Source organism: Ochotona princeps, chromosome 14 (assembly GCF_030435755.1).
Source record: "Ochotona princeps isolate mOchPri1 chromosome 14, mOchPri1.hap1, whole genome shotgun sequence".
NCBI lineage: Eukaryota > Metazoa > Chordata > Mammalia > Lagomorpha > Ochotonidae > Ochotona > Ochotona princeps.
Window position 1 is genome coordinate 1701924 of NC_080845.1, and position 26571 is coordinate 1728494.

The 26571-nt window shown below is 51.7% G+C and overlaps 1 protein-coding gene across 1 annotated transcript in view; it reads left to right on the forward strand.

The window, feature by feature from the left end:
* The first annotated feature begins 5453 nt into the window (after positions 1-5453).
* Positions 5454-26571, forward strand: part of TSC1 (TSC complex subunit 1) — a 36037-nt gene continuing 14919 nt past the window's right edge. The window contains exons 1-6 of the mRNA XM_058672845.1: positions 5454-5490; positions 5878-5981; positions 7499-7651; positions 10081-10225; positions 17046-17200; positions 17535-17608. Coding sequence (XP_058528828.1) covers positions 5454-5490; positions 5878-5981; positions 7499-7651; positions 10081-10225; positions 17046-17200; positions 17535-17608 — 668 coding nt within the window. The remainder of the gene's footprint in view (positions 5491-5877; positions 5982-7498; positions 7652-10080; positions 10226-17045; positions 17201-17534; positions 17609-26571) is intronic.

The following is a 26571-nucleotide window of genomic DNA, read 5'->3' on the forward strand; positions in this document are numbered from 1 at the left end:
CTCCTCTCCTCTGTCCTCCCTTCTCCTCCTCTCCTCTGTCCTCCCCTCTCCTCCTCTCCTCTGTCCTCCCTTCTCCTCCTCTCCTCTGTCCTCCTCTCTTCTCCTCTCCTCTGTCCTCCCCTCTCCTCTCCTCTGTCCTCCTTTCTCCTCCTCTCCTCTGTCCTCCCCTCTCCTCCTCTCCTCTGTCCTCCCCTCTCCTCCTCTCCTCTGTCCTCCCCTCTCCTCCTCTCCTCTGTCCTCCTCTCTCCTCCTCTCCTCTCTCCTCCTCTCTCCTCCTCTCCTCTGTCCTCCTCTCTTCTCCTCTCCTCTCTCCTCCTCTCTTCTCCTCTCCTCTCTCCTCCTCTCTCCTCCTCTCCTCTGTCCTCCCCTCTCCTCCTCTCCTCTGTCCTCCTCTCTTCTCCTCTCCTCTCTCCTCCTCTCTTCTCCTCTCCTCTGTCCTCCCTTCTCCTCCTCTCCTCTGTCCTCCCCTCTCCTCCTCTCCTCTGTCCTCCCCTCTCCTCCTCTCCTCTGTCCTCCCCTCTCCTCCTCTCCTCTGTCCTCCTCTCTTCTCCTCTCCTCTCTCCTCCTCTCTTCTCCTCTCCTCTGTCCTCCTCTCTTCTCCTCTCCTCTCTCCTCCTCTCTCCTCCTCTCCTCTGTCCTCCCCTCTCCTCCTCTCCTCTGTCCTCCCTTCTCCTCCTCTCCTCTGTCCTCCCCTCTCCTCCTCTCCTCTGTCCTCCCCTCTCCTCCTCTCCTCTGTCCTCCCCTCTCCTCTCCTCTGTCCTCCTCTCTTCTCCTCTCCTCTGTCCTCCTCTCTCCTCCTCTCCTCTGTCCTCCCCTCTTCTCCTCTCCTCTGTCCTCCCCTCTCCTCCTCTCCTCTGTCCTCCTCTCTTCTCCTCTCCTCTCTCCTCCTCTCTTCTCCTCTCCTCTGTCCTCCTCTCTCCTCCTCTCCTCTGTCCTCCCCTCTTCTCCTCTCCTCTGTCCTCCCCTCTCCTCCTCTCCTCTGTCCTCCTCTCTTCTCCTCTCCTCTGTCCTCCTCTCTTCTCCTCTCCTCTCTCCTCCTCTCTCCTCCTCTCCTCTGTCCTCCCCTCTCCTCCTCTCCTCTGTCCTCCCCTCTCCTCCTCTCCTCTGTCCTCCCCTCTCCTCCTCTCCTCTGTCCTCCCCTCTCCTCTCCTCTGTCCTCCTCTCTTCTCCTCTCCTCTGTCCTCCTCTCTCCTCCTCTCCTCTGTCCTCCCCTCTCCTCCTCTCCTCTGTCCTCCCCTCTTCTCCTCTCCTCTGTCCTCCTCTCTTCTCCTCTCCTCTGTCCTCCTCTCTCCTCCTCTCCTCTGTCCTCCTCTCTTCTCCTCTCCTCTCTCCTCCTCTCTCCTCCTCTCCTCTGTCCTCCCCTCTCCTCCTCTCCTCTGTCCTCCCTTCTCCTCCTCTCCTCTGTCCTCCCCTCTCCTCCTCTCCTCTGTCCTCCCCTCTCCTCCTCTCCTCTGTCCTCCCCTCTCCTCTCCTCTGTCCTCCTCTCTTCTCCTCTCCTCTCTCCTCCTCTCTTCTCCTCTCCTCTGTCCTCCTCTCTCCTCCTCTCCTCTGTCCTCCCCTCTTCTCCTCTCCTCTGTCCTCCCCTCTCCTCTCCTCTGTCCTCCTCTCTTCTCCTCTCCTCTCTCCTCCTCTCTTCTCCTCTCCTCTGTCCTCCTCTCTCCTCCTCTCCTCTGTCCTCCCCTCTTCTCCTCTCCTCTGTCCTCCCCTCTCCTCCTCTCCTCTGTCCTCCTCTCTTCTCCTCTCCTCTGTCCTCCTCTCTTCTCCTCTCCTCTCTCCTCCTCTCTCCTCCTCTCCTCTGTCCTCCCCTCTCCTCCTCTCCTCTGTCCTCCCTTCTCCTCCTCTCCTCTGTCCTCCCCTCTCCTCCTCTCCTCTGTCCTCCCCTCTCCTCTCCTCTGTCCTCCTCTCTCCTCCTCTCCTCTGTCCTCCCCTCTCCTCCTCTCCTCTGTCCTCCCCTCTTCTCCTCTCCTCTGTCCTCCTCTCTCCTCCTCTCCTCTGTCCTCCCCTCTCCTCCTCTCCTCTGTCCTCCTCTCTTCTCCTCTCCTCTGTCCTCCTCTCTCCTCCTCTCCTCTGTCCTCCCCTCTCCTCCTCTCCTCTGTCCTCCCCTCTTCTCCTCTCCTCTGTCCTCCTCTCTCCTCCTCTCCTCTGTCCTCCCTTCTCCTCCTCTCCTCTGTCCTCCCCTCTCCTCCTCTCCTCTGTCCTCCCCTCTTCTCCTCTCCTCTGTCCTCCTCTCTCCTCCTCTCCTCTGTCCTCCCCTCTCCTCCTCTCCTCTGTCCTCCTCTCTTCTCCTCTCCTCTGTCCTCCTCTCTTCTCCTCTCCTCTCTCCTCCTCTCTCCTCCTCTCCTCTGTCCTCCCCTCTCCTCCTCTCCTCTGTCCTCCCTTCTCCTCCTCTCCTCTGTCCTCCCCTCTCCTCCTCTCCTCTGTCCTCCCCTCTCCTCTCCTCTGTCCTCCTCTCTCCTCCTCTCCTCTGTCCTCCCCTCTCCTCCTCTCCTCTGTCCTCCCCTCTTCTCCTCTCCTCTGTCCTCCTCTCTCCTCCTCTCCTCTGTCCTCCCCTCTCCTCCTCTCCTCTGTCCTCCTCTCTTCTCCTCTCCTCTGTCCTCCTCTCTCCTCCTCTCCTCTGTCCTCCCCTCTCCTCCTCTCCTCTGTCCTCCCCTCTTCTCCTCTCCTCTGTCCTCCTCTCTCCTCCTCTCCTCTGTCCTCCCTTCTCCTCCTCTCCTCTGTCCTCCCCTCTCCTCCTCTCCTCTGTCCTCCCCTCTTCTCCTCTCCTCTGTCCTCCTCTCTCCTCCTCTCCTCTGTCCTCCCCTCTCCTCCTCTCCTCTGTCCTCCCCTCTTCTCCTCTCCTCTGTCCTCCTCTCTCCTCCTCTCCTCTGTCCTCCCTTCTCCTCCTCTCCTCTGTCCTCCCCTCTCCTCCTCTCCTCTGTCCTCCCCTCTTCTCCTCTCCTCTGTCCTCCTCTCTCCTCCTCTCCTCTGTCCTCCCCTCTCCTCCTCTCCTCTGTCCTCCCCTCTCCTCCTCTCCTCTGTCCTCCTCTCTTCTCCTCTCCTCTGTCCTCCTCTCTCCTCCTCTCCTCTGTCCTCCCCTCTCCTCCTCTCCTCTGTCCTCCCCTCTCCTCCTCTCCTCTGTCCTCCCCTCTCCTCCTCTCCTCTGTCCTCCCCTCTCCTCCTCTCCTCTGTCCTCCCCTCTCCTCCTCTCCTCTGTCCTCCTCTCTCCTCCTCTCCTCTGTCCTCCCCTCTCCTCCTCTCCTCTGTCCTCCCCTCTCCTCCTCTCCTCTGTCCTCCCCTCTCCTCCTCTCCTCTGTCCTCCCCTCTCCTCCTCTCCTCTGTCCTCCCTTCTCCTCCTCTCCTCTGTCCTCCTCTCCTCTCCTCTCCTCTGTCCTCCTCTCTTCTCCTCTCCTCTGTCCTCCTCTCTCCTCCTCTCCTCTGTCCTCCCCTCTCCTCTCCTCTCCTCTGTCCTCCCCTCTCCTCCTCTCCTCTGTCCTCCCCTCTCCTCCTCTCCTCTATCTTCCCCTCATCTTCTCTCTGCTCTCCCTCTTCTTCTCCCCTTCCCGTCCTTCTGCTCCACCCCCTCCTGCCCCGTAATCTCTCCTCCGCCCTTTCCTCCCTTCCCCTCGCTTCTCCCCTCCTCTTGTCTCCTCTCCCCCTTTTTTCTCTTCCTTCCCCTTTGCCCTGTCTTTGCTTTTTGTTTTCTTTCCTTTTAAAAAAAGGTTTGTTTCTCTCTCCCTTTTTCAAATCGTCAGAGCTCTTTGATCTGCTGGTTCACGTCCCAGAGAGCTGCAAAGGCCTTGGCTGGGCTAGGCTGACTGGTCTGGGTCCCCCACATACGTCCAGGCGCCCAAGAGCTTGGGGAATCTCCTGCTGGAGTTTCCCAGGCACATTAGCAGAGGCTGGATTGGAAGTGGAGCAGCCCCCGTGTGAGTGCCAACCTTGCCGGCTGCAGCTTTCCGCACTGCGCCACAGCCCTAGCCTCAAGCCACCACCCTTCTAGTTCACATGCTGAAAGGCAGCCCTGGGCTTAGGGCTGACATGAACCCCACTGTGCGTTTCAGTTTGCATCTTCCAAAGACAAGCTGCTAGACTGCCAAGAGAACAGGCCCTGGTGGAGCCACGGTGTGTGTGTCATCTGTTAGGGGACAGGTAACACAGCAGAGGTCACGATCCTACAGGCACCTGCTCCTGAGGGTTCGCCGTTCTCATCCGTTTTCCCTTCTTGATCCCCGCCTTGGCCCAAGCATTCCAAAGCACATTCCAGACAGATCCTTTCAGCTCTATCTGTTTATAAATTTGAGAGGTGGAGAAAGAGACAGAGGCCTCCTCTTCCCCAGTGCACTGTGGGCTCAGGCTGAAGTGGGGAGGCAGGAGCCGGGAACACAGCCCGTCACCTGCCTGGGGCAGGAAGCCAGCTGTCTGAGCTGTCATCACTGCCTCTAGCATCTGCATTAGCGCAAAGGTAGAGTTTGGGGCTGGAGTGGGCTGTGCAGGAATCTCAACTGCCAGATCAAATGGAACCTTCCTGTGGTGTAGTTAATGAGGAAAGTACTCGGCCTCTCTTTACTGAGAGAGATGGAGGGCTGGCACAGGGTGAAATGTGTGAAGCTGTGTCGCCTGCAGCACCTCATCCCCATGTCGGCACTCGTTCGAGTCCCGGCTACTCCACTTCCCATCCAGCTGCCTACGTACGGCTGGGAAAGCAGCAGGATGATGGCACAAGTGCTTGGCTCCCTGCACCCACATGAGAGACCCTCAAGATGCCCTGGTTCGGACTGGCTCACCTCCAGCGGATGGTCGATCTCTCTCTGCTCTCCCTCTCTCTCAAACTTGACTTTCAAATAAACAAACCAGCAAATCTTTTTCAAAAATTCAAACTGCTTTAGAAAGTTGAAATAATGCCGCCTTTGATTCCCAGGATGGCAGAAATCAAATATTGATGATACAAATATATCCTGTTAGTAAGAGTATAATTGGTGGTCAGCATTTACCAAGTATCTGTAGTCGATTTAAAAACTCATACCAGGGCCTGGCGGCGCAGTACCCTAGTGGCTAAAGTCCTTGCCCTGAACGCGCTGGGATTCCATATGGGCGCCGGTTCTAATCCCGGCAGCTCCACTTCCCATCCAGCTCCCTGCTTGTGGCCTGGGAAAGCAGTCGAGGACGGCCCAATGCATTGGGACCCTACACCTGCGTGGGAGACCTGGAAGAGGTTCCTGGTTCCTGGCTTCGGATCGGCGCAGCACCGGCCATTGCGGTCACCTGGGGAGTGAATCATCGGACGGAAGATCTTTCTCTTTGTATATCTGACTTTGTAATAAAATAAGTAAATCTTTAAAAACGAAACAAACAAACAAAAAACTCATACCATTTGGCCCACTTAATAAAGATCGTAGTCTCACGACAGCCTACAGCAAATTGGAAACCGCAGGTCTCCTTCAGGAGACGACTGGTGAGATTGGGGGAGTAGGACCATGCTGTGGGGCATCAGTAGAAGGCAGCGGGTCACTGGTATTGCCATAGGGAGGTGTCCGACACACTGCTAAATGGAGAGACCAAGTCGCACCTTACCTGTGTGTGTGTGAGAGAGGCTGAGAGACTGCATGAGCGGAGGACACACGGCAGGTTCAGGGTGTGTATCTGAGGAGTGACTTGGGGCACATTGTGAGGAGGGCTTTTTAAAAATCTAATCTAAATTCTTGAGAACAGACAAGGATCACCTCTTTAAAAACTAGTACAGAGTAAGAGCATGTTGGTGAATGAAGTTGGAACTGTCCTGTTGTTGGTAAGTGAAGATTAGGAGGCAGAGGTGCCGGCCGCCAGCACCGTGGGTAGCTCGCGAGGGGGCCTGGAGGCCACGTGGACGACGGGGTCACAGATGTCCCTTTCACCGTCTAGATCGGGGCCCTGTGCTTGTGAACACCTTGGTGGATTATTACCTGGAAACCAACTCCCAGCCGGCTTTGCACATCCTGAGTACCTTACAGGAACCGCATGACAAGGTCAGTGCCGTCGGGGGCATGTGGGGCGGGTTGCAGGAGGCTCCTGCCAGCTTCCGGGCAGGCGTGTGCCAGGCAGCCCGGGCTCAGGCCCTTGGCTCAGTGAATGTGTTGTGATTGACAGCTGCCTCTAAAATGAAGGGGTCCTGGGCTTGGCGGCGTGGCCTGGTGGCTGAGGTCCTCGTTTTGATCCCATATGGCCGCTGGTTCTAATCCTGGCAGCTCCACTTCCTCTCTATCTCTCCTCCTCTCAGTATATCTGACTTTGTGATAAAAATAAAACAAATCTTTAAAAAATAAATAAATAAAATAAAATAAAATGAAGGGGTCCACCCTATATGTCCTGAGAAGCGTGCAAATAAAACCCATTTCAGAGGCCGTTAAGCATCACCTGTATAAAGACATCTTACAATCCCAGGCTGTCATTGTGCTGTAATGATGTGACCCCCAAGGCACACATCTGTAAACCCATGCTTTCAATGGAATCTTTAAACTTTTACTGACCAGGAAGTAAGGCAGGTGAGCAGGTGGCTCATGAAGGAGCCCCGTTTCCCGCACTGGCACTTGGGGGCTCGTGCACATTTTTGTTTTCCTTTTATGTGTGTGCCAATAGCACACAGGGCGTTGTCACTTCAGACTTCACACCCGCCGGTGTGCATGTCTTGTCTTTGGTTACTTCCTGAGTTTATTACATGGCAGGCTGTGCAGGCCATGCTGCCACGGTGGTAAGTGGCTCAGGCCCAGGGACTATGGGAAGGGCTGGCCTGCTGAGCTTCCGGGACCAGGGCTGTGGAATTTCTTCCCTTCTTGGACACATGTCCATGAGGACTACTTCTGCTTATTCATTTATTTAGGTTAAAAAAGACTTACTTGTTTGGCAGAGAGAAAGGGAGAGACAGAGATACCTTCCATGTACAGGCTCACTCCTCAATGCCTGCAGTTGCCAGGGCCGGGAGCTAGAAACCCCATTCAGGACTCTTGTGGGGGTCGCAGCGACCCGAGGGCTTGGGTTGGCTGTGCTCCCTGCTACTGCCCAGGCACACTGGTCTGAAGCCCAAGGTAGCCGCACTTCGCCAGGCACCCGGATGGAACGTGGCACCCCGAGTGCCCAGCAGTGCTTCCGTTGCATTGCAGATGACCGTCCCCCCAGGCCAGCACGGCAGTGTGCAGGTGACCGTCCCCCCAGGCCAGCACGGCAGTGTGCAGGTGACCATCCCCCCAGGCCAGCGCGGCAGTGTGCAGGTGACCGTCCCCCAGGCCAGCGCGGCAGTGTGCAGGTGACCGTCCCCCAGGCCAGCGCGGCAGTGTGCAGGTGACCGTCCCCCCAGGCCAGCACGGCAGTGTGTAGTTGCTAGCATGATTTAGAATCTCGAGCATTTGATCTCCTTACCAGTGTGACTTCCCTCACTTTCGAGGGCAGACTTGAGAGATTGGAGCACCTCGTCGCTGTTTTGTCTTGCGTCCACTTTGTTCGTGTCACGCACATTCGTGTGAGGATTTCGCTTGTTTGATGTTTTCAGCACCTCTTGGATAAGATGAATGAATACATGGGCAAAACCGCCACCCGCTTGTCCACCCTCTCGTTGCTGGGCCACGTGGTCCGCCTGCAGCCGTCCTGGAAGCACAAGCTCTCCCAAGCCCCGCTCTTGCCTTCTCTGCTGAAGTGTCTCAAGGTAGGCAACTTGGCGGGTTTGAACGACGTGACCTTGTGGGTGTAGTGTCTGAACTCCGAGTGATGTTTAGCAAGCCAGTCAGGCTGCAGCTTGTAGGGCTCAGTGTCCTGGGCACTGGGTTTGGTGCATTGCCAGTTCTCATGCCTTATCGGGTTAGGCAGACACAGTGCCCTCTCAGCCACGCGGGTCAGTCGGGTCCAGCCTTGTGCTGCACCTCTCGGCATCTCTTCAGTGTCTAGCCTTCTCCTGGTTGCAAGTAGCTGTAGTCTGTTCTCTTTGGAAAATCCATGTTTCTTTTTCTTTCTTTTCTTTCTTTTTATTATTTTCACTGGAAACAGATTTACAGAGAGAAGGAAGGTCAAAGATGCTCCATCTAATGTTTCACCCCCCCAAATGGCCACATCGGCCAGAGCTGCGCCAAGCAGGAGCCGGGAGCCAGGAGCCTCCACTGGGTCTCCCACGTGGGTGCAGGGTCCCAAGGTTATAAGCCGTCCTCCGCTACTTTCCCAGGCCACAAGCAGGGAGCTGGGTGAGAAATGGAGCAGCTGGGACATGAACTGGTGCCCATGTGAGATGCCAGTGCTTGGATGGGGAGGATTAACTGGTTGAGCCATTGCACTGGTTCCAAAGATCGCTGTTTTGAAAGTGTCGTTCACCTCATGTAACTTTAAGGTTTTTTTAAACATTAAGGAAGATGGTCTAGTTGCAGCTGTATTTTTTTATTTTGTTGGTGTAAATAAGTTACATACTATTTCCTACACCAGACTTGGTTTATTTTTATACACAGAGAATCAAACCCTCAGTAGAGCTGGATGGTTTTAGCTTTGATGGCAGCTTGCTGGAATGCTCAGGGCTATTTGCTTAATCTGTCTTAATACCTGGACTTGTTTATAAAATAAGAAAATATGGTTAATATTCATTGCTGGTGCCTCACAAAGACACAGAAATACCTGGTAGTGTTTGCTGCCCATTGTCAGTCCCTTTGGAGTCATCTAGTTGTCGTGTCTGCCCAAAAGGGTGGGCTGCCTTATTCCTCATGGTGGGCCCAAGAAGTCACATCGGTAGAATGTTATAAAAAATCAAGTGTAATATTAAGACAGGAACAGGTGTTTTTTTTCTTTTAATTTTTTTTATTGCCAAGTCAGATATGCAGAGAGAAGGAGAGACAGAAAGGAAGATCTTCCATCCATTGGTTCACTCCCCAAGCGGCCGCAATGGTCGGAGCTGATCTAAAGCCAGGAGCAAGGAACTTCCCCAGGTCTCCCACGTGGGTGCAGGGTCCCAAGGCTTTGGGTTCTCCTCGACTGCTTTCCCAGTCCACAAGCAGGGAGCTGGGTGGGAAGTGGGGCTGCCGGGATTAGAACTGGCGCGCATATGGGATCCTGGAGCATTCAAGGTGAGGACTTTAGCCACTAGGGTACTGCGCCGGGCCTGACAGGGACAGTTTTAATAGCTTTACTTATTTAAGCAAGTGGGATTGATGGGCATATAGTCCAGTTTTATTTCTATTGCCAAGTTCTTTTTCCAAAGGCCTAGTCTGTGACTGTTAATCTTCGTCTGTTACCCCAGCATTGAGTGTGGGGGTTTTGGTAAATGAAGAGAAAGTTAGTCCTTGTTGCTGGGACTTGCTGTGTCCCCTTGGTCCTGCCCAGGCAGTCCGTCCTTCTCCTTGGATGCCTGGAGTAACAGAAGCCTTCCAGCTGGCTAGGGCAGCGTCGTTTGCAAACCCAGGTTCCCTTTGCTGTCAGTGGCACGGGCCTCAGCCTGTGCGACAGCTTCTTCGTGGTATCTTGTTGCTAAATCTGAGTGTCACTTCCTTGGTAATGACCAGGATTTAATTGTGGGTGAAATGAGCTGCTGAAGCTCGTCTGAGTTAACTCATTATTCATTGGGTGTTAAATGTCTTGAGTTTACCCTAAGTTATTTGACTTGATATTTAAACTAAAAACATGGTCAGAGGTTTTCATTTCTTATTTAGTGATCTCTAGGCACTGCTATGAAAGTAAGCCCTTCAGTTAACTTGTTAGCTTGTATGATTTTTCATCAATTAAACTTTCGTTGTAGTCCTTTAAAAAACAGTGAATCACTTATCAGTGTGTAGCATGTTTTTGAAGTTGCCTTAACGACAGGTAACTATCTTAGGTTTTGACTGTAGGTATATTCTGTTTTTTTTGTTGCTTTGTTGAAAGCAGTCCAGTGTTTCTGTGTTCTCTTACAAAGCAACTTATTTTGCTCTTGTGCTGGGGCAGGGTTGAGCCCCTCTCCCAGAGGAGTTCTCTGTGGATTGCCTGTGTGGGGAAGGCAGGGCTCAGTGGTTCCCTGCTGAGTGTGCTCCTGGGTGGTGAGCCGACGTGGGGGCTGTGTTGTGTGTGGCCCTCCTCGCCTGCGCAGCCCCGTGGCTAACGCCTTGTTCGCCCTCTGTCCTGCAGGTGGATACTGACGTCGTTGTGCTTACAACAGGTGTCCTGGTATTGATCACCATGCTGCCGATGATTCCACAGTCGGGGAAACAGCACCTGCTTGATTTCTTTGATATCTTTGGCCGTCTTTCATCCTGGTGCCTGAAGAAACCAGGTACAGATCTTGCGCCTGTCAGACCCTGCCAAGTGAAGGCATTGGTTGGTCAATGAAGGTGTTGGGCATTTAAGGGAAGAACCGTGTTGCTGGAATGTGTAGTCCTCACATGGCGCCTGAGGAAACCTTGGCACATCCATGTGGGGCACATGTGAGAAGCATGGCTGGGAGGCACCTTCCTCATTCTTGTGCTTTCCTCCATCTACATGGTAGCAGTGTTGGACTAAGCTGAGACATTCCTGCGTGCTGGTCTGAGGCTAGTGCTTAAGGTTCTGCACTCTTGTCCATTGCATTTGGAGGAGGAGGGAAGATGCAGCATGCCCAAATTTGTGTTTTGTTTTCAAATGTACTGGCGTTTTTTTTTTTTTTTTTTTTTTTTTCTGTATTGCCAAGTAACATAGCTGTTTCAGAGTGATTAGAAATGGGTGAAATCGGTGCAGTCAGGAAGGCGGCAGAGGGTGCAGACATGTTCAGGGCGATGGAGAATCATTAGGGTGAAGCACAGAGAGCAGATTACAAAAGGGGTTACCTGGAGACTCCCCCCAGACGCAGGGAATAGAAAACCCACCCGCCACTGGTGAGCAGTGATCTGGACTCCAGCAGCAACCAGGAACCCAGCTGCGGCCACATATGGGCTCTTGCAGCAGCCAGGTGGGAGCTTGGGTTCACACTGGGACCTCAGGAAATAAATCCGGCTGGGCCTGGCCAATCCTGCTGAAGAGTTTGGCTCAGCAAAGGGAGCGGCGGACTCTGCGGGGCAGAACGGTGGCAGGTTGGAGGCGGCAGTGTGGAGGTTGAGTGCCAGAGTGGGCGTGTTTCCAGCTGGTCATGCTGGGCTGATCCCACAGGGAGGACAGCACCACTTTCCTGTCCTGCAGGACCTGTGTGGCCCCAGATCTGAAGGCCAGCAGCCCCGGCTCTCCGGCAGTGCCCCACCAGTGCCATCTTGTGTGTCTGGACAAGATCAGCGCATCTTCCTAACCCAGGACACTGATTGAACATAAAAATTGACTTGTAGACCTGTGGGAATACATCTCAGAAATCTGCACTAAAGAGAAGAATCCACCAAACAGGATTACAATGTCAAAATTGAAAAGAAGAGACATGGGCCCGGCGTGATAGCATAGTGGTTAAAGTCCTCACTTTGAACACCCCAGGATCCCATATGGGCGCCAGTTCTAATCCCGGCAGCCCCACTTCCCATCCAACTCTCTGCTTGTGGACTGGGAAAGCAATCGAGGACAACTCAAAGCCTTGGGACCCTGCACCCATGTGGGAGACGTGGGGAAGTTCCTTGCTCCTGACTTCAGATTGGCTTAGCTCCAGCCATTGCAGCCACTTGGGGAGTGAATCATCGGACGGAAGATCTTCCTTTCTGACTCTCCTCCTCTCTATATATCTGCTTTTCCAATAAAAATAAATAAATCTTTAAAAAAGAAGAGACCGGCACAATGAATGTTACTGAAGACTCCCTGGTGAAGGAGCAAAGCCTCACTTACTCTGCTGAGTAAGCCTCCACTACCCTCAGAACTAACTGAGGAGGACCCTGAAAACCTGGGGGACACAGAACTCAGAAAATTCCTTATGAAGCTTCTGACCAACAACGAGAAGCACATAATATAGCAGTTCAAAGAATTTAAGGAATATGTCACACAGGAAATGAATCAAATGAAAGCTGACATTTCAGAAGTTAAGAATACAGTGGAGCAAACTAAAAGTACAGTGGGGAATCTCAAAAATAGAATGAAGCAGAAGAGTGAATATCAGAATTGGAAAATATTTCCTGTTGCTAGAGGGAAACAAACAAAAAGCTGGAAGCAGAGCTAGGCCAAGCTAAAAAAACGTATTTAAGAATTAAAAGATACGATTAAAAGGTCCAACCTAAGAATTAAGAGAGTTTTAGAAGGCACAGAAAAAGAAACTGGGATTAAAGGTTTACTCAATGAAATAATAAATGGAAGCTTCCCTAATCTGGAGAAGAATTGGAAAAAAATAGACAGGAGGGTCACAGAATTCCTAACAGAGTTCATTGAAAATGAACCTCTCCCCAACACGTGATAATCAAGCTCTCTTCATTTGAATATAAGGAAGAAATCCTTAAATGTGCACGTGACAAAAATCAAGTGACCTATAGAGGAACCCCAATCCAACTACAGCTGACCTCTCGGAGGAGACACTGCAGGCCAGCAGAGAATGGACTGACACTAAAAGAGAAAGATTCTCAGCCCCAAATAACGTATCCTGCAAAGCTCTCTTTTGTCTTTGAAAATGAAATACAGTTCTTCCACAATATAGAAAAACTTGAAGAATTCGCCTCCTCTAAACCTGCCCTACAAATAATATTCAAAGATGTTATCGTGAAAGAGCAAAGCAATAACGTCTATCAAAACCAAAAGCTAATGTGGAGAACATCCCGGTAAAAGGCTGACAGAAGACTGAATCGGAGAACAACTCACCGCCAAAACGACAGGACCAGACTGCCACCTATCCATATTAACATTGAATGTAAATGGCTTAAACTCATCAATCAAACATCATAGATTAGAGGACTGGATTAAAAAACAAAGCCCATCTATCTGCTGCTGGCAGGAGACACCTCCCCTACAAAGATCAGAGGAAACAAAGTGAAATGATGGAAAAAGATATTCCAAGCCAATGGTAAGGAAAAACATGTGGGTGTAACCCTTATATCAGATGATAGAGACTTTGATGTGAAGAACATTAAAAGAGATGAAGAAGGACACCACATAATGATCAAAGGATCAATTGAGCAAGAAGAGATCACCATTATAGATGTGTATGTGCCAAATGCCAATGCATCTAGCTACGTGAAACAAACATTAATGGATTTAAAGGGAGAAATAGACTCCAGTACGATCATAATGGGTGACCTTAATACCCCATTAACATCAATGGACAGGTTGAAAAGACAGAAACTCAGCAAAGAAACAACAGAACTCACCCAAACTCTAGAGCAAATGACTTAGCTGATATCTACCGAGCCTTTCGTTCTATTGGTGGAGTAGGAATGCACCTTTTTTTTCATCAGTGCAGGGAACTTTCTTCAGAATTGACCCTCAGCAAATTTTAAATCAAAATCATATAATGCATCTTCTTAGACCATCATGGAGTGAAACTAGAGTCCAAGAAGTCGAAACATCCAAAAAGACTTGCAAACACATGGAGATTGGATAATGTTACTAAATGAGCAATGGGTTAGAGAGGAAATCAAGAGGGAAATTTAAAAATTGCTTGAAGCAAGTGAAGGCATCAGCACAACATATCAAAACTTACAGAACACAGTCAAGGCAGTGATAAGAGGAAAATTCATCTCAATGATTATGTTAAGAAACAAGAAAAGCACCAAGTAAATGAGCTAACCTTACAGTTGAAGGAATTAGAAAAACAACAAAGTACTCCCAAGATTAGTAGGAAAAAAAGACATAATCATAATAAGGGAGGAAATAAACCAAATAGAGACCAAGAGAACTGTACATAAGATCAATGAGTCAAAGAGCTGGTTCTTTGAGAACATCAACAAAGTAGATTCCCCACTAGCCCAACTAATCAATAAAAGGAGGGAGAAGATTCATATCAGTAGCATCAGAGACGAGAAAGAAAACATAACAACAGATACCTCAGATATACAGAGAATTATTAGGAACTATTACAAGCAACTATATGCAAACAAATCAGAAGACCTAGAAGAGATGGATAGATTTTTGGACACATGCAATCCACCAAAACTGAATCAAGAAGCAATTAACAATCTAAATAGACCTATAACGTGCAGTGAGATTGAATCAGTAAGTAAAGCCCTCCTAACCAAGAAAAGTCCTGGACCAGATGGCTTCACTGTGATTTCTACCAAACGTTTCAAGAGGAACTCACCCCAGTCTCCACAAGCTTTTCCAAACAATAGAAAGAGGCAATTCTTCCAAATTCTTTCTATGAAGCCAGTATCACCTTAATATCAAAGCCAGATAGAAAAACAACAAAAAAGAGAGCTACAGAGCGATATCCTTGAGGAGCACAGATGCAAAGATCCTCAGCAAAATACTAGGCAACAGGACCCGACAGCACAGCAGGGAGCTCCTTCACCCGGACCAGGTGGGATTCGCCCAGGCATGCAGGGATGGTTCAACATTGCAAATCAATAAATGTGATATATCACATCAGTAAAATGAACAATAAAAGCCATATGATCATCTCAATAGATGCAGAGAAGGCATTTGACAAAATCCAACACCACTTCATGCTGAAAACCCTAAGCAAGATAGGCATAGAAGGAACATTCTACAACACAATCAAAGCAATTTATGAAAAACCCAATGCCAGCATCATACTAAATGGGGAAAGACTGGAAGGCTTTCCACTACAATTTAGAACTAGGGCCTGGCACGGTGGCCTGGCAGCTAAAGTCCTTGCCTTGAACACTCTGGGATCCTGGCAGCCCCGCTTCCCATCCAGCTCCCTGCCTGTGGCCTGGGAAAGCAGTCGAGGACGGCCCAAAGCTTTGGGATGCCGTATCTGTGTGGGAGACCTGGAAGAGCTCCTGGCTCCTGGCTTCAGATCGGCACAACTCCAGCCATTACGGTCACCTGGGGAGTGAATATTTGGGCAGAAGATCTTTCTCTGTTTCTCCTCCTCTCTGTATATCTGCCTTTCCAATAGAAATGAATAAATCTTACAAAAAAAAAATCTGAAACTAGACAGTGACATCCACTGTCACTACTCTTCAATATAGTATTACAAGTCCTTGCCAGAGCTATTAGGCAAGAAAAAGGAATTAAAGGAATCCAAATTGGAAACAAGGGACTGAAATTATCGCTCTTTGCAGATGACATGATTCTCTACATAGGAGAACCAAAAAACTCATTCAAGTGACTACTGGAACTCATAAGAGACTTTGGCAGGGTAGCAAGATACAAAATTAACACAAATCGATGGCGCCAGTGTACACAAATAATTCCATGGATGAGAAAGAAATTCCAAGTACAGTTCCCTTTAAAATAACGGAGAGGAGTCTTAAATACCTAGGAATTAAGCTAACAAAATATGTGGAAGACCTCTGATGAAAACTGTAAAACATTAAAAAAGAAAATAGAAGAAGATATTGAAAAATGGAGAAACTTACCGTGTTCCAGGATTGGCAGGATCAACAGTGTGAGATAGTCCTGTCAAAGGGGTGGACTGTGAAAGACCTGTGGCTTTCTGTCCAGGATTAAGTAACAAGCACAGGCCCTTCTGTTTAAAACTTTGAAAGGCAGAGAGAACACTGGCTCCCTCCCCAAGCAGCCAGAAAACTGGGTCTGGACCAGGCTGACTTGGGAGACAGAAATGCCGTCAGGGTCTTCCACATGGGTGCCAGAGTTCCAGGGACTTGGCTGTTCCTCCACCTCCTTCCCGGGAGCATTCTCAGGAAACCGATCAGAGCAACCAGGACTTGAACCAGTGCTGGCATTTGGGGTGCCGGTGTTGCAAGCAGTGGCTTGAGCTGCTGTGCCACAGTGGCCCTCACACAGGCCCATCTGATGCAGTGAGGTTAGCAGGCTGTCCCTCAAGAGAAAAGGTAAAGCTGTCTATGTGTGGAGGAGCTTTTGTGCTGTAGACATGGGGTTTCTGTGGGGTCCAAGCAGGGCTAGGGAAACTGAGTTTCCAATTTCTTCCACTCTTAACTTTCTAAGCTAATGTCTGGTTCAGTTTCTTTACTATGTAGCTATAAATATGCATGGCTGTGTCTACATGCTCTGTATATCGAGTCAGTGCAGGCCTCAGAGGACGCCGTGGTGGGTAAGAAACACTGTCCTTTCCTCAGGAAACATGCTGATGCGCTCATTGGAGAAGCATAATTACACATTTAGGAAGAATGACCGTTATTACCAAGGCGCTTCAGTAGTGTGAGGATTTCTGGGGACGATGGAGGGGAGGGCAGATGTGAGATGAGCAAGTGCCTCGATGGGTCCCACAAAATAACTGGGAGTTTGTGGAGTTGGAAAGAGATTTTTAAGCAGGGGTCTCTGATGTGTTTAGCTTTGAGTCTTCGGAAACTGCTCTGACTTGCCGTCTGAGTGTGTGCATGTGGAAACAGGAGGACAGCCGTGCGCTCCTGGCTGCTCTGTGCCTGACTGAGTGTGTGTGCATGGCTAACCAGGACAGCCGTGCGCTCCTGGCTGCTGTGTGCCTGACTGAGTGTGTATGCATGGCTAACCAGGACAGCCGTGCGCTCCTGGCTGCTGTGTGCCTGACTGAGTGTGTATGCATGGCTAACCAGGACAGCCGTGCGCTCCTGGCTGCTGCGTGCCTGACTGAGTGTGTGTGCATGGCTAACCAGGACAGCCGTGCGCTCCTGGCTGCTGCGTGCCTGACTGAGTGTGCGTGCATGGCTAACCAGGACAGCCGTGCGCTCCTGGCTGCTGCGTGCCTGACTGAGTGTGCGTGCATGGCTAACCAGGACAGCCGTGCGCTCCTGGCTGCTGCGTGCCTGACTGAGTGTGCGTGCATGGCTAACCAGGACAGCCGTGCGCTCCTGGCTGCTGCGTGCCTGACTGAGTGTGCGTGCATGGCTAACCAGGACAGCCGTGCGCTCCTGGCTGCTGCGTGCCTGACTGAGTGTGTATGCATGGCTAACCAGGACAGCCGTGCGCTCCTGGCTGCTGTGTGCCTGACTGAGTGTGCGTGCATGGCTAACCAGGACAGCCATGCGCTCCTGGCTGCTGCGTGCCTGACTGAGTGTGCGTGCATGGCTAACCAGGACAGCCGTGCCCTCCTGGTTGCCACATGCCTGTCTGAGTGGCTCCTCTTTGGTTTGCTCTTGTAGGCCACGTGACGGAGATCTACCTGGTCCACCTCCATGCCAGCGTGTATGCCCTCTTTCATCGCCTCTACGGAATGTACCCCTGCAACTTCGTCTCCTTTCTGCGCTCTCACTATAGTATGAAGGAAAACTTGGAGACTTTTGAAGAAGTGGTCAGGGTAAGTGAAGACTCTCGACTTAGTCACGCACTGTTGAGATAGGCTGTGCTGTAACCTTGCCTACATGGTGAAAGGCAAGCCAGCCTCCGCCCCGCACCTCCCTGCAGCCTCGCTGTGTGCTGTGCCATGCCAGGATTGCCTGTTCCAGACAGTTGTGTCAGTGGGGTCGGGTCACGTGGCCTTTTGTGACCAACTCTGAATGCACACCATGAGTTAGGGCTCATCCATGCTGTAACAAGGAGCAGTGCTTTCCTCTTGCTTGCTGCTGGTATTCCATGTGTGGACATGCCGCAGAAATGCGTCCCTTAGTAACTGTCAACCTCAACTCCTCTAGCCAATGATGGAGCATGTGCGAATTCATCCGGAGTTGGTGACTGGATCCAAGGACCACGAACTGGACCCTCTAAGGTACAGAAACCGTCCCGTCCCCTGAGTTTCAAGAATCTGCTGAGAGATTGGGCACGTGCTCTGGGAAGTGTCCCTGTGGGGACAGTGCTGGGAAAGCAGGTATTCTGTTAGTGAGCCATTCTGTTTGAGAGGACAGCTGGAACCTGGTGTGAGTCTAAAATGCGCTCCTCAGAGAACCAGCTGCTCACACAGCAGTGTGTGGTCCCCTACCCGAGACAGACTCACACCTGGTTGGGACAGTGACCGGGGGAGGCAGCAGGGGAGCGTGTGGCTGGAAACAGGCACATGGCAGCACGTCGGGTTTACTGTGAGCTAATGCCTCAGATCCCTCCCTCTGCGCGGCACCCATCTGAGCATCTACAAAAGGTGCCAGGTTCATTCCCTGCCTGGCTTTCTGGTTGAGGCCCCAGACCTAGTGAGGAGTGGAACTGAGAGGAGGCTGGATAATGAGGGAAGCCGAGGAACTGCACGGACAGGGCCAAGAAGAGCCCAAGCCTTCCTTACCTTTCTCTGGGAGACAGCCAGGCTTACGTTGTCCAGTTAAGGCTTTAGGCCTTTTGGGAAAACAGCCCCCCATGTTCAGCTAGACACTTGGGGGGTCTCCCCTGAAAAAAGCAGCCTTTTAACTCATCTGTGAATAGTGAATATCCCATTTCCACAAGCCCCTTACCCAGCCCTGCTCACGGCCTCAGCCAGCCCACGTCAGTCACCCCTGCTCACGGCCCCGGTCAGCCCGCGGCAGCTGTGTGAGATGTCTGTGATGAAGTGTAAGAAATGCATGTGTGAACTTTAGCAGGCAAGTGAGCACGTGGCGCTGTCACCCAGCTTGATACAGGACATGGGGCCAGCTTGGTGGCTCAGCGGGCTAGGCCACCGCTTTGGGTACGTGCTTCTGACCCAGCATCCTGCTCATGTGTTTGCGGGGTCAGCAGGTGATGGCCGCCCTCACACCCTTCTGCCAGTGCCAGCCATGTGGGAGAGCATGGCCTGGCCCAGGCCTGGCTACCACAGCCATTTGGGGAATGTACCAGAGATGGGAGATCTGTCTTTATAGTGTCTCTTTCTCTCTCTTGCTTTGTTTTGCAAATAAGTAAATAAAATACGATATCGTCACCCATTACGCCTCCCTCTGGGCCCCTTTCTCCACTTCAGCAACAACTGCTGCTGCTGCTTTGATGCTACTCAGTCTCCTGGTTCTCCTTGCAGTTTTAGCACGTGTGTAATTTTGGTTTGAAACCCTGATGAGGCAGCCCAGCCTGGTCAGCATTAGATGGAGATTGCCAAGAGCCGAGAGGAGCAGAGTGAGTCTGCGTCCGGCCAGTGTTGTTGAGGGCAGGCGTTCCTCCCGGGAAGACCGTGTCCGGGCACACGGGGGGCCTGAGAGATGTGAGGTCAGCCCTCATGAGACCTTCCAGCAAGGCCCGGGACTGTGTGTGCTGCGGCCGTTGCAGGCGGAAGCCGTCGGTTGGCTCCTGGCTGGCCAGAGCAGAATCTTGCTGTGAGGTGAGAGGCGTGTGCTTGGCTGCTGCGGCAGAGGAGCGGGAGCGGAGGCTGACAGGCGAGAAGCTGGGCGCACGGGCATTCAGGCCAGACCGCCTGCTCTGTCCCTCGGTGGCAGTACAGGCCAGTGGGCCCCTTGGTGATGGCCTGCAGCACGCCCGTCTACTGGGTGCTTGTCGCCTGTGCCCTGCAGGCAGCTGTGTGCGTGGCTTGCCCTCACCACAGTCCTGCCCGCATCTTCTGCTGTCTGTCCTGCCGTGCTGTGGTCTGGGTCGAGTACGTGCTGTGGCAGCTCCTTGAGTAGGATGCAGCTAGCAACCCACCTGTGGAGCTCTGGGAGTCGGTCTCTCTCCGTGTTTTTTTTCTCTGCCGCTTGGCTTCCAGTGTTGCTGAGGCAGTCCAGAGAGGCCCTAAGTCTGCTTTTTGTTGATTGGTCCTCTGTGGAAATTGGTGGAATGTTCTCTTTGTTGTCCTAAGAGTCTGAAATTTCCTGGCTCTGTGACTTGGTGTGTATTTATATTCTCATTGTTTAACCTAGGAACTCTTTGTATATTTATTTTAAAATTTTTATTTATTTTTACTGAAAGGCAGATTTACAGAGAGAAGAAAAGACAGAGAAATATCTTCCATTTGCTGGTTCACTCCCCAAGTGGCCGCGGCAGCCAGAGCTGAGCAGGTTCAAAACCATGTCCTCTTGTGAGTCTCCCATGTGGTGTAGGGACCCGAGGGATTTAGCCATCCTCCACTGCTTTCCCAGGGAGCTAGATCACAAATGGAGCAGCCAGGACATAGGAAACTGACACCCATAGGGGATGTCGGCACTTGAAGGTGGAGGATTAGCTTGTCGAGCCACCGCGCTGGTCCCAGGAAGCTCTTCAAGTCCAGGTTTCTGTCATGATTGCCTTCTGTTTCGCTCTGCTGTGTTCGCTGCCTCTCCTCTTGGAGCGCCTGGGTTCCGGTGGAGAGTACGGGGCTGCTTCTCCACGCTGTCTTTTCTCTCTATTCTTGTCTGCTGCCTCCAGATGTCCTTGACTTTGGGTTAGCGTCCTTCGTTCTAGTTTTCACTTTTCTCACTGTGGTTTTAATGTGAGGAGTTTCACAGTGTTAATGGAAAATACGCATTGTGAAAAAACTGTGTGTGGATTTCAAATTTTTTGTACCCAAGATAAGCTTGTCTTTTTTCTTTTCAAGTTTCACATATTTATTAGTTAGTGTAATAAACTCCACTAATTCTACATGATTGCATGTGTCTGGAGGACAAGTATTTCCTGGCTAAATGGAAGTGTGCGGATGGCTTCTGCAAGGCGGTTCACTTAGCCGTCTGTTCACTTAGCTGTCTGCACCTTCTCTCACCCAAGTTGTCCCAGGGCTCTGGGTTGTTCTTTCTGTCCCAACTGACATGGGGATCCATCAAAGCCAGACATGACGGACAGCACAACCCCAGGACCTGCTGCCCCGATAAGTATGAAGAGAGGCGTCCGGCCGGGCGCTGCTGGGCCTGACCCAGAGGCCTGGGCCTGCGCAGTGTCCCCATTCTTTTCTTTTTAATTTTAAGATGTGTTTTGTGTTTTTTTTTTTTATCTGATAGGCAGATTTACAGAGAGAAAGAGAAACAGAATCCTCATCCACTGGTTCACTCCTCAAATGGCCATAATGACCAGAGCTAAGCTGGTCCGAAGCCAGAGGCTAGGAACTTCCTCCTGGCTTCCCATGTGGGCCATCTTTTGGTGCTTTCCCAGGCCTTAGGAGCCGGATCAGCAGTGGAGCAAGTGAGATTTGAACTGGTAGTCGTAGGGGACGCCAGTGCTGTAGGCGAAGAATCAACGCGCTGAGCCGTTGTGCTGGCCCCAGGCAAGCTTGCCCTTTCATGACTGGTTTGTGGAACGCCTTCCTGGCCAGGGGCACGTTGCAGTTCTCTTGCTGCTGTTGCTGCTGCTTTTTTTTCCTCTGGGCATGCTGCGATCTCCGATGTCCTAGAGGTTAGCATTTTTTGTTTCTTTGCCGGCTTCTTTTGTTTTTCCTGCATGGTCTTTCTAGGGTGCTTTTTTTTTTTTTTTTTTTTTTTTTTTTTTGGTCTGGTTTGTTCTTTTTAATCTTTGAGGCTTTCTGCAAAGATGAGGTGACAGCATGCTTCCGTTTAAACAGGGAGACCAGGAGACTGATCCCACAGAGGCTTGACTTTCCGCTTCCTCCTCTGCTGAACTGAGCATGCGCCGGGGTGCTGCTGTCACTGCTGTCTTAGCTCAGAGCCTCCAGCTGCCCAGGCTGACGAGGCTCTGAGCCTTGCTTTGCTCTCCTTGAAGCTGAGCCATGTGCTGCCAGGATCGTGCGGCTGCTTGCTCGCAGGGAGGCTGGGCGTGAGTCCTAGTTGGGAGCGCTGTCTTTGCCTCTGAATTCCTAAAGTTATTAACAACTTCTTGTATATTCGGATTTCAAATTTTTTAAGATTTATTTTTATTGGAAAGGCAAATTTACAGACAGAAGGAAAGAGAGAAAAATCTTCCATCTGTGGGTTTACTCCCCAAATGGCTGCAATGGCTGAAGCTGAGCTGTTGAAGCCAGGAGCGTCTTCTGGGTCTCCCACGTGGGTCCAGAGTCCCAAGGCATTGGGCCGTCCTCCACTGCTTTCCCAGGCCATAAACAGGGAGCTGGATGGGAAGTGGAGCAGCCCGGACTCTAGCCAGTGCCCATGTAGGATGCCACAGATGGAAGGTTAGCTTGCTATGCCACAACACTGGCTCCTAAATATTTATTTTTTCATTTCGTTTTTTTTTTCACAAATGTTTTGAAGTCCCCTCCCATGTAGAAGCGACCATATTCTCTTGCAATACGGAAGCCCTTTAGTGAGCAGGCTAGGTCGATGGTCTGTTTTGGAGAAGGTGTTAACATGAAAGGGACCAACCTAAAGAGGAGCAGGGCTGGAATGGAGGCGTGTATACGCACTGCAGGGGAAGGCGTCACGGCGGCTGCGGGGAGGGCGGCCTGCGGGCACGGCGGGATCAGGATGCCACAGGAAAGGGCTCTTCCAGAACTGGAGGAAGGGCTCTGGAAGGTTGCGAACCACAGCCAAAACTCTTGGGAAGAACTGGAAGATAAAGTTGAGACTGTTCTCTGATTAGGCAAATGCAGAGGGTGGAGGTGAGTGACACGGGAAAGGAGCCACCAAGGCTGATCTGCCTGGAAAATCCAGCGTCAGGCTTGGAAACGAGGCTTTGCCAAGGGGGAGAGTGGCCAGTGTTGGGGTGCAGGATGTTGAAGCTGTGCTTGAAAGAACAGTGTCCTTACTGAGCGCTGCTTCAAGTTGGTGCTCGTCACCCAGCTGCCTGCCTGCCTGCCTGGGAACGCACAGACTTATGGCCCAAGTACTTGGCGCCACTGGGGAATGAACCAATGGCTGGAAGGTCTCTCTTGCCCATCCTCTCTCTCTCTGCGTGTTGGATAAACACAGATCCCATGGGGTGGGGAGGGGAGGATAAAAGCAAGGTGGGTGCTGTGGCTCAGAGGGTTAGGTTGTCCCATGGGACACCTGTGGTCAAGCCTGCCTCTGCCTCCCCCTGTGAACTCTGTACCTGTGATGGGGGGAGCAGAACTGCTCCCCGGCCAGGTACCAAGGCTGCAGCATGCCCCAGGAGGTCTCACTGCGGGAAGCAGGGCCGGGGGCCCCCCGCAGATGCAAGGTCGGTTTCATTCTCTGATGCTTGGTGGCATTCTGCCTTTCAAATGAAATCAGTAACAACAAAACAGAAGACTGGTGGAGGAAAAAATGATGAAAAACAGTATAAAATAATAGACTAAGGATCCTATAAAAGCATTTCCTATAATCGAGGGACATATTTCTGGATTAAAGGAGCTTACTTGTTGCCCAGCCTAGTTTGTGAACAGAGTCTGAATATTGTGAAATTTCAGAGTGCCAGAGAAAACAGGCTTTTCAGGGAGTAAAAGTCACCCAAACACCTTTAGAGATCAGACGTCAGAAGGGGTTAGTTTCTGGAATACCCTCCAAACTGGGAGAAGGTGGTTTTGGCGTAGAGTTCTGTGCCCAGCTGGCTTGCCTCTCAAATGCAACATGCTCCGAGTGTCCTTGTAGGACACACTGCAGGAGTTGCTGTTGGGCAGGCCAGGGCTCAGGTGCCCGCTGAAGCGTGTGCCCTGCTGATAAATCGAGGAGGAGCAGCCCCTGGCCTCGGGGTGTGATCAAGGAGGGTGTCAGGGTAGAGCCACCCAGCAGTGCCAAGAACAGCTACTGCGGGGCCTCAGAGAGGGAGGGAGTGTTCTCAGAGAGGCGTGCATTCCATGACACTGACACTAGGCACCACTGGGGAGTGGCCAGCGCCGGTTTAGGAACAGTTAGCAGGAGATGCAGAGGACTTGAGGGAAAGAAAGAGAAAAGCAGAATCCGCCCCCGTGGGCCTTGTGGTACAGCTGGGTGAGCTGCTCATCGGAGAGCCTGGTCTGAGCCCCCGCCCTGCTTCCCTTCCGGCTCCAGGAGGCAGCACATGAGGCCTGCTGTCCGGGAGGGACACCTGGGGGAGGTCCCGCCTCCTGGCTTCAGCTGAGTCCTGAAGAATCTCAGCCCCGCGCCCCCGCCATCACTTTCCTTCAAACAAATATGTTCAAACCAAAGGAAAGGACAGACTAGATTGAACAAGCAGAGAAAGAGTACCATGGGGTTCATTTATTGTTAAATTTTTATTTTTGATGATATTTACATAGTTGATTAGGGTGGGAAGGGTTAAGGATTAGGGGAAAGTGGGTGAGACCATGGTTTCTAAGTTTCTTTTTCTTCTTGTATCTGGGGAAAGCGGGGAGAGAAGGGAGAAGCTGCACCCAGCCTCCCAGCTGCCTCAGTACCCAGGGACGGGGGACAGGCACCCCATGTCATCCCGGGGTTCCTGATGTGGAGCATGCGCGGAGGGTTCTGCTCAGGTGAGTTTGATAGTTCTGAAATGCTGTCGATCTCCCCACTCCAAGGATGAGAAAAATCTCTCCGAGGTCCACTGGCTGACGTGGTCCACCTTGGAGTTTCCATCCGCCCAGATGCTTGCTGCCACGCTTGCTGGGGTAGTTGACCAACTTGTCTTACCCTCCTTCCTCTGCTGTGGTGTCAGTTACTTTCTGCAGGCCCAGTGGACTGCCGTATCCTCCATGTGCATCTGGGTATGCTGTCCACTGCTCCGTCTGAGTCACCGAGGAGGCCCGGTTCTGACACATGCACTCCACGGTCAGACCACAGATCTGTGATTCCCACCGTAGGTGCAGTCCAGTGGTTCAGCTGGGGGGTGATTCTCAAACAGATCTCATCTGAAGTGATCACAGACATGACTCCTGTGTGTGCCAGTCAGTATGGGGTCCAGCACTGTCACCCGCATCAGCCCCCCCACACAGGGAGTTGCCGGGTTGGTTCTGTCTCCAGGCCCATCCCTCGCGCAGACCAATGGGAGAAATGACATCATATTACAGATTCTGTTGAAGGTGACTTTGGAAAAAGTAGAAACCTTGGTATATTTGCCCTGAGAGCGCTAGGAGGAGGCAGGGGGTGTAGCAGGGGCCTGCAGAGACCTCACCCCTCATGGATGTCTGGAATTCACAGATCAAGAACGTCTGTAGGCCTATAGAAGTGGGATACCAGGTCAGCCGCTGGGCTGGGAGCAGCTGCCAGCGTGCGTCGGGGAGGGCACTCCTAACACTGTGTACGCTCTTTAAGCGCTGTTGGACTCTAGGCTGCATGTTCTGTGTCTGAGGTGGAGCTAGAGGCCTGGAACAACTCACAGCCAGTTAGGTTGGTTTCTGATTTCACAGATACTTAACACGAATGGTTCATTGTAGAATCGTGAAGTTCTAGAAGTGCATATATGACTGATGAAAATAAAACATTGACGAGTGTCCCTGCTTCAGTGTGGTTCTCACTGTCAGCTTTAAAACCCGTCTTCCGTGTGCGAGTGCGTGTCAGTTCCTGCTCAGGCTCAGAGTGTGCAGAGGGTGGGTTCTGTCCCTGGTAACACAGAGGCTTGAGCACAGGCTCTGAACAGTGGAGGGGGCTGCCCCTGGCCGTTGCTGCTGTCTCCCAGCCCTCATCCCAGTGTCGGGGCCATGTGCGGCGGCTGAGGGCTTATCACGGCTCTGCAGCAGAAGTGGAGGATCGCGTTTCTGTCAGGGTCTTTGGTAAATGTTTGGGAGACGCAGGAAGGACTCTTTGACCTGTTGGCTGCATCCCTGGATGGCTGCAGTCAGGGCTAGGCACTGAGTCCCCGTATGCAGTGGGATCCCGTCACCTCTCACTCCTAGGTGCACGGTGGCAGGAGGTGGGCTCAGGAGAGGAGCCAGGGCTCACTCCCACGTGTCCCAGCCAGCATCCTAGCTTCCAAGCCAAGGGCCGTTGCTTCCCTCTCTCCCTGAGCTGTAGTATGGCATAATTTACATACAGTTGGGTTTTGACACAAGTCTCAGTTGTGACAAAGAACTTTCGTTTTGCCCTCCAGAAGTTCCTTGTGCCCTTCCAGTCAGTCTCACCCCCACTCCTGCTCTGGTGTCATAGTGTGTCTTCTGTAGACTCTGTTCTTCTGGTTGGACTTTGGGTCGCACCCTTTTTCAAAATACAAGCTTTAGGGGCCAGTGTCATGGATCAGTTGGCTAATCATCAGCCTACTAGCATTGGTATCCCATGTGGGATCCAGTCCTGTCCTGGCTGCTCCACTTCCCATATTATCTCCCTGCTTGTAACCTGGGAAAGCAGTAGAGGATGGCCCAATGCATTGGGACCCTGCATCCATGTGGGAGACTCGGAAGAGGCTCCTGGCTCCTGGCTTCTGGCTCCTGGCTTTGGATTGGTTCAGCTTCAACCATTGCAGCTGTTTGGGGAGTGAACTAGCAGATGGAAGATCTTTCTGTCTGTCTGTAAATCTTCCTTTCCAAAACAAATAAGTAAAAATTTGTAAAACAAAAGGTTTATTAGTTTGAAAGAGATGAGATAGAGGCGTCTGTTACGCGCTAGTTCACTCTGTAGAAGGCTTTCATTGTCAGAGCTGACTTCATTTGAAGCCAGGAACCATGAGCTTCTTTCGGGTCTCCCATGTGGGTGCAGGGGCCAGTGACTTGGGCCATCCTCTGCCGATTTCCCAGGCACATTAGCAGGGAGCTAGATTGGAAGTGGGCCAGCCGAGACTCAAACCGTAGCCATGTAGATGCCAGTGGCTGCAGGTGACGGCGTGACCAACTGCTCCACAGTGCTGGCCCTGGGACTTCCCCTGCTTTCACTACAAGCTGGCTGAACATTGTTACAGATCTTGGTATGTGTCAGTTTCTGTAAGACAGACTCTTAGAAGTGAATGTGTAGGTCATACAGCAGGAATCTCGGATGCCTGAGAGGTACCTGCGGGGCACGTGTTGCTGCCCAGGCTTGGCTGAGGCCTGAGGCTTTGCGCCCCTAAACGCCCTGGCCATTTCCAGGTCTCCTTGGTTCAAGG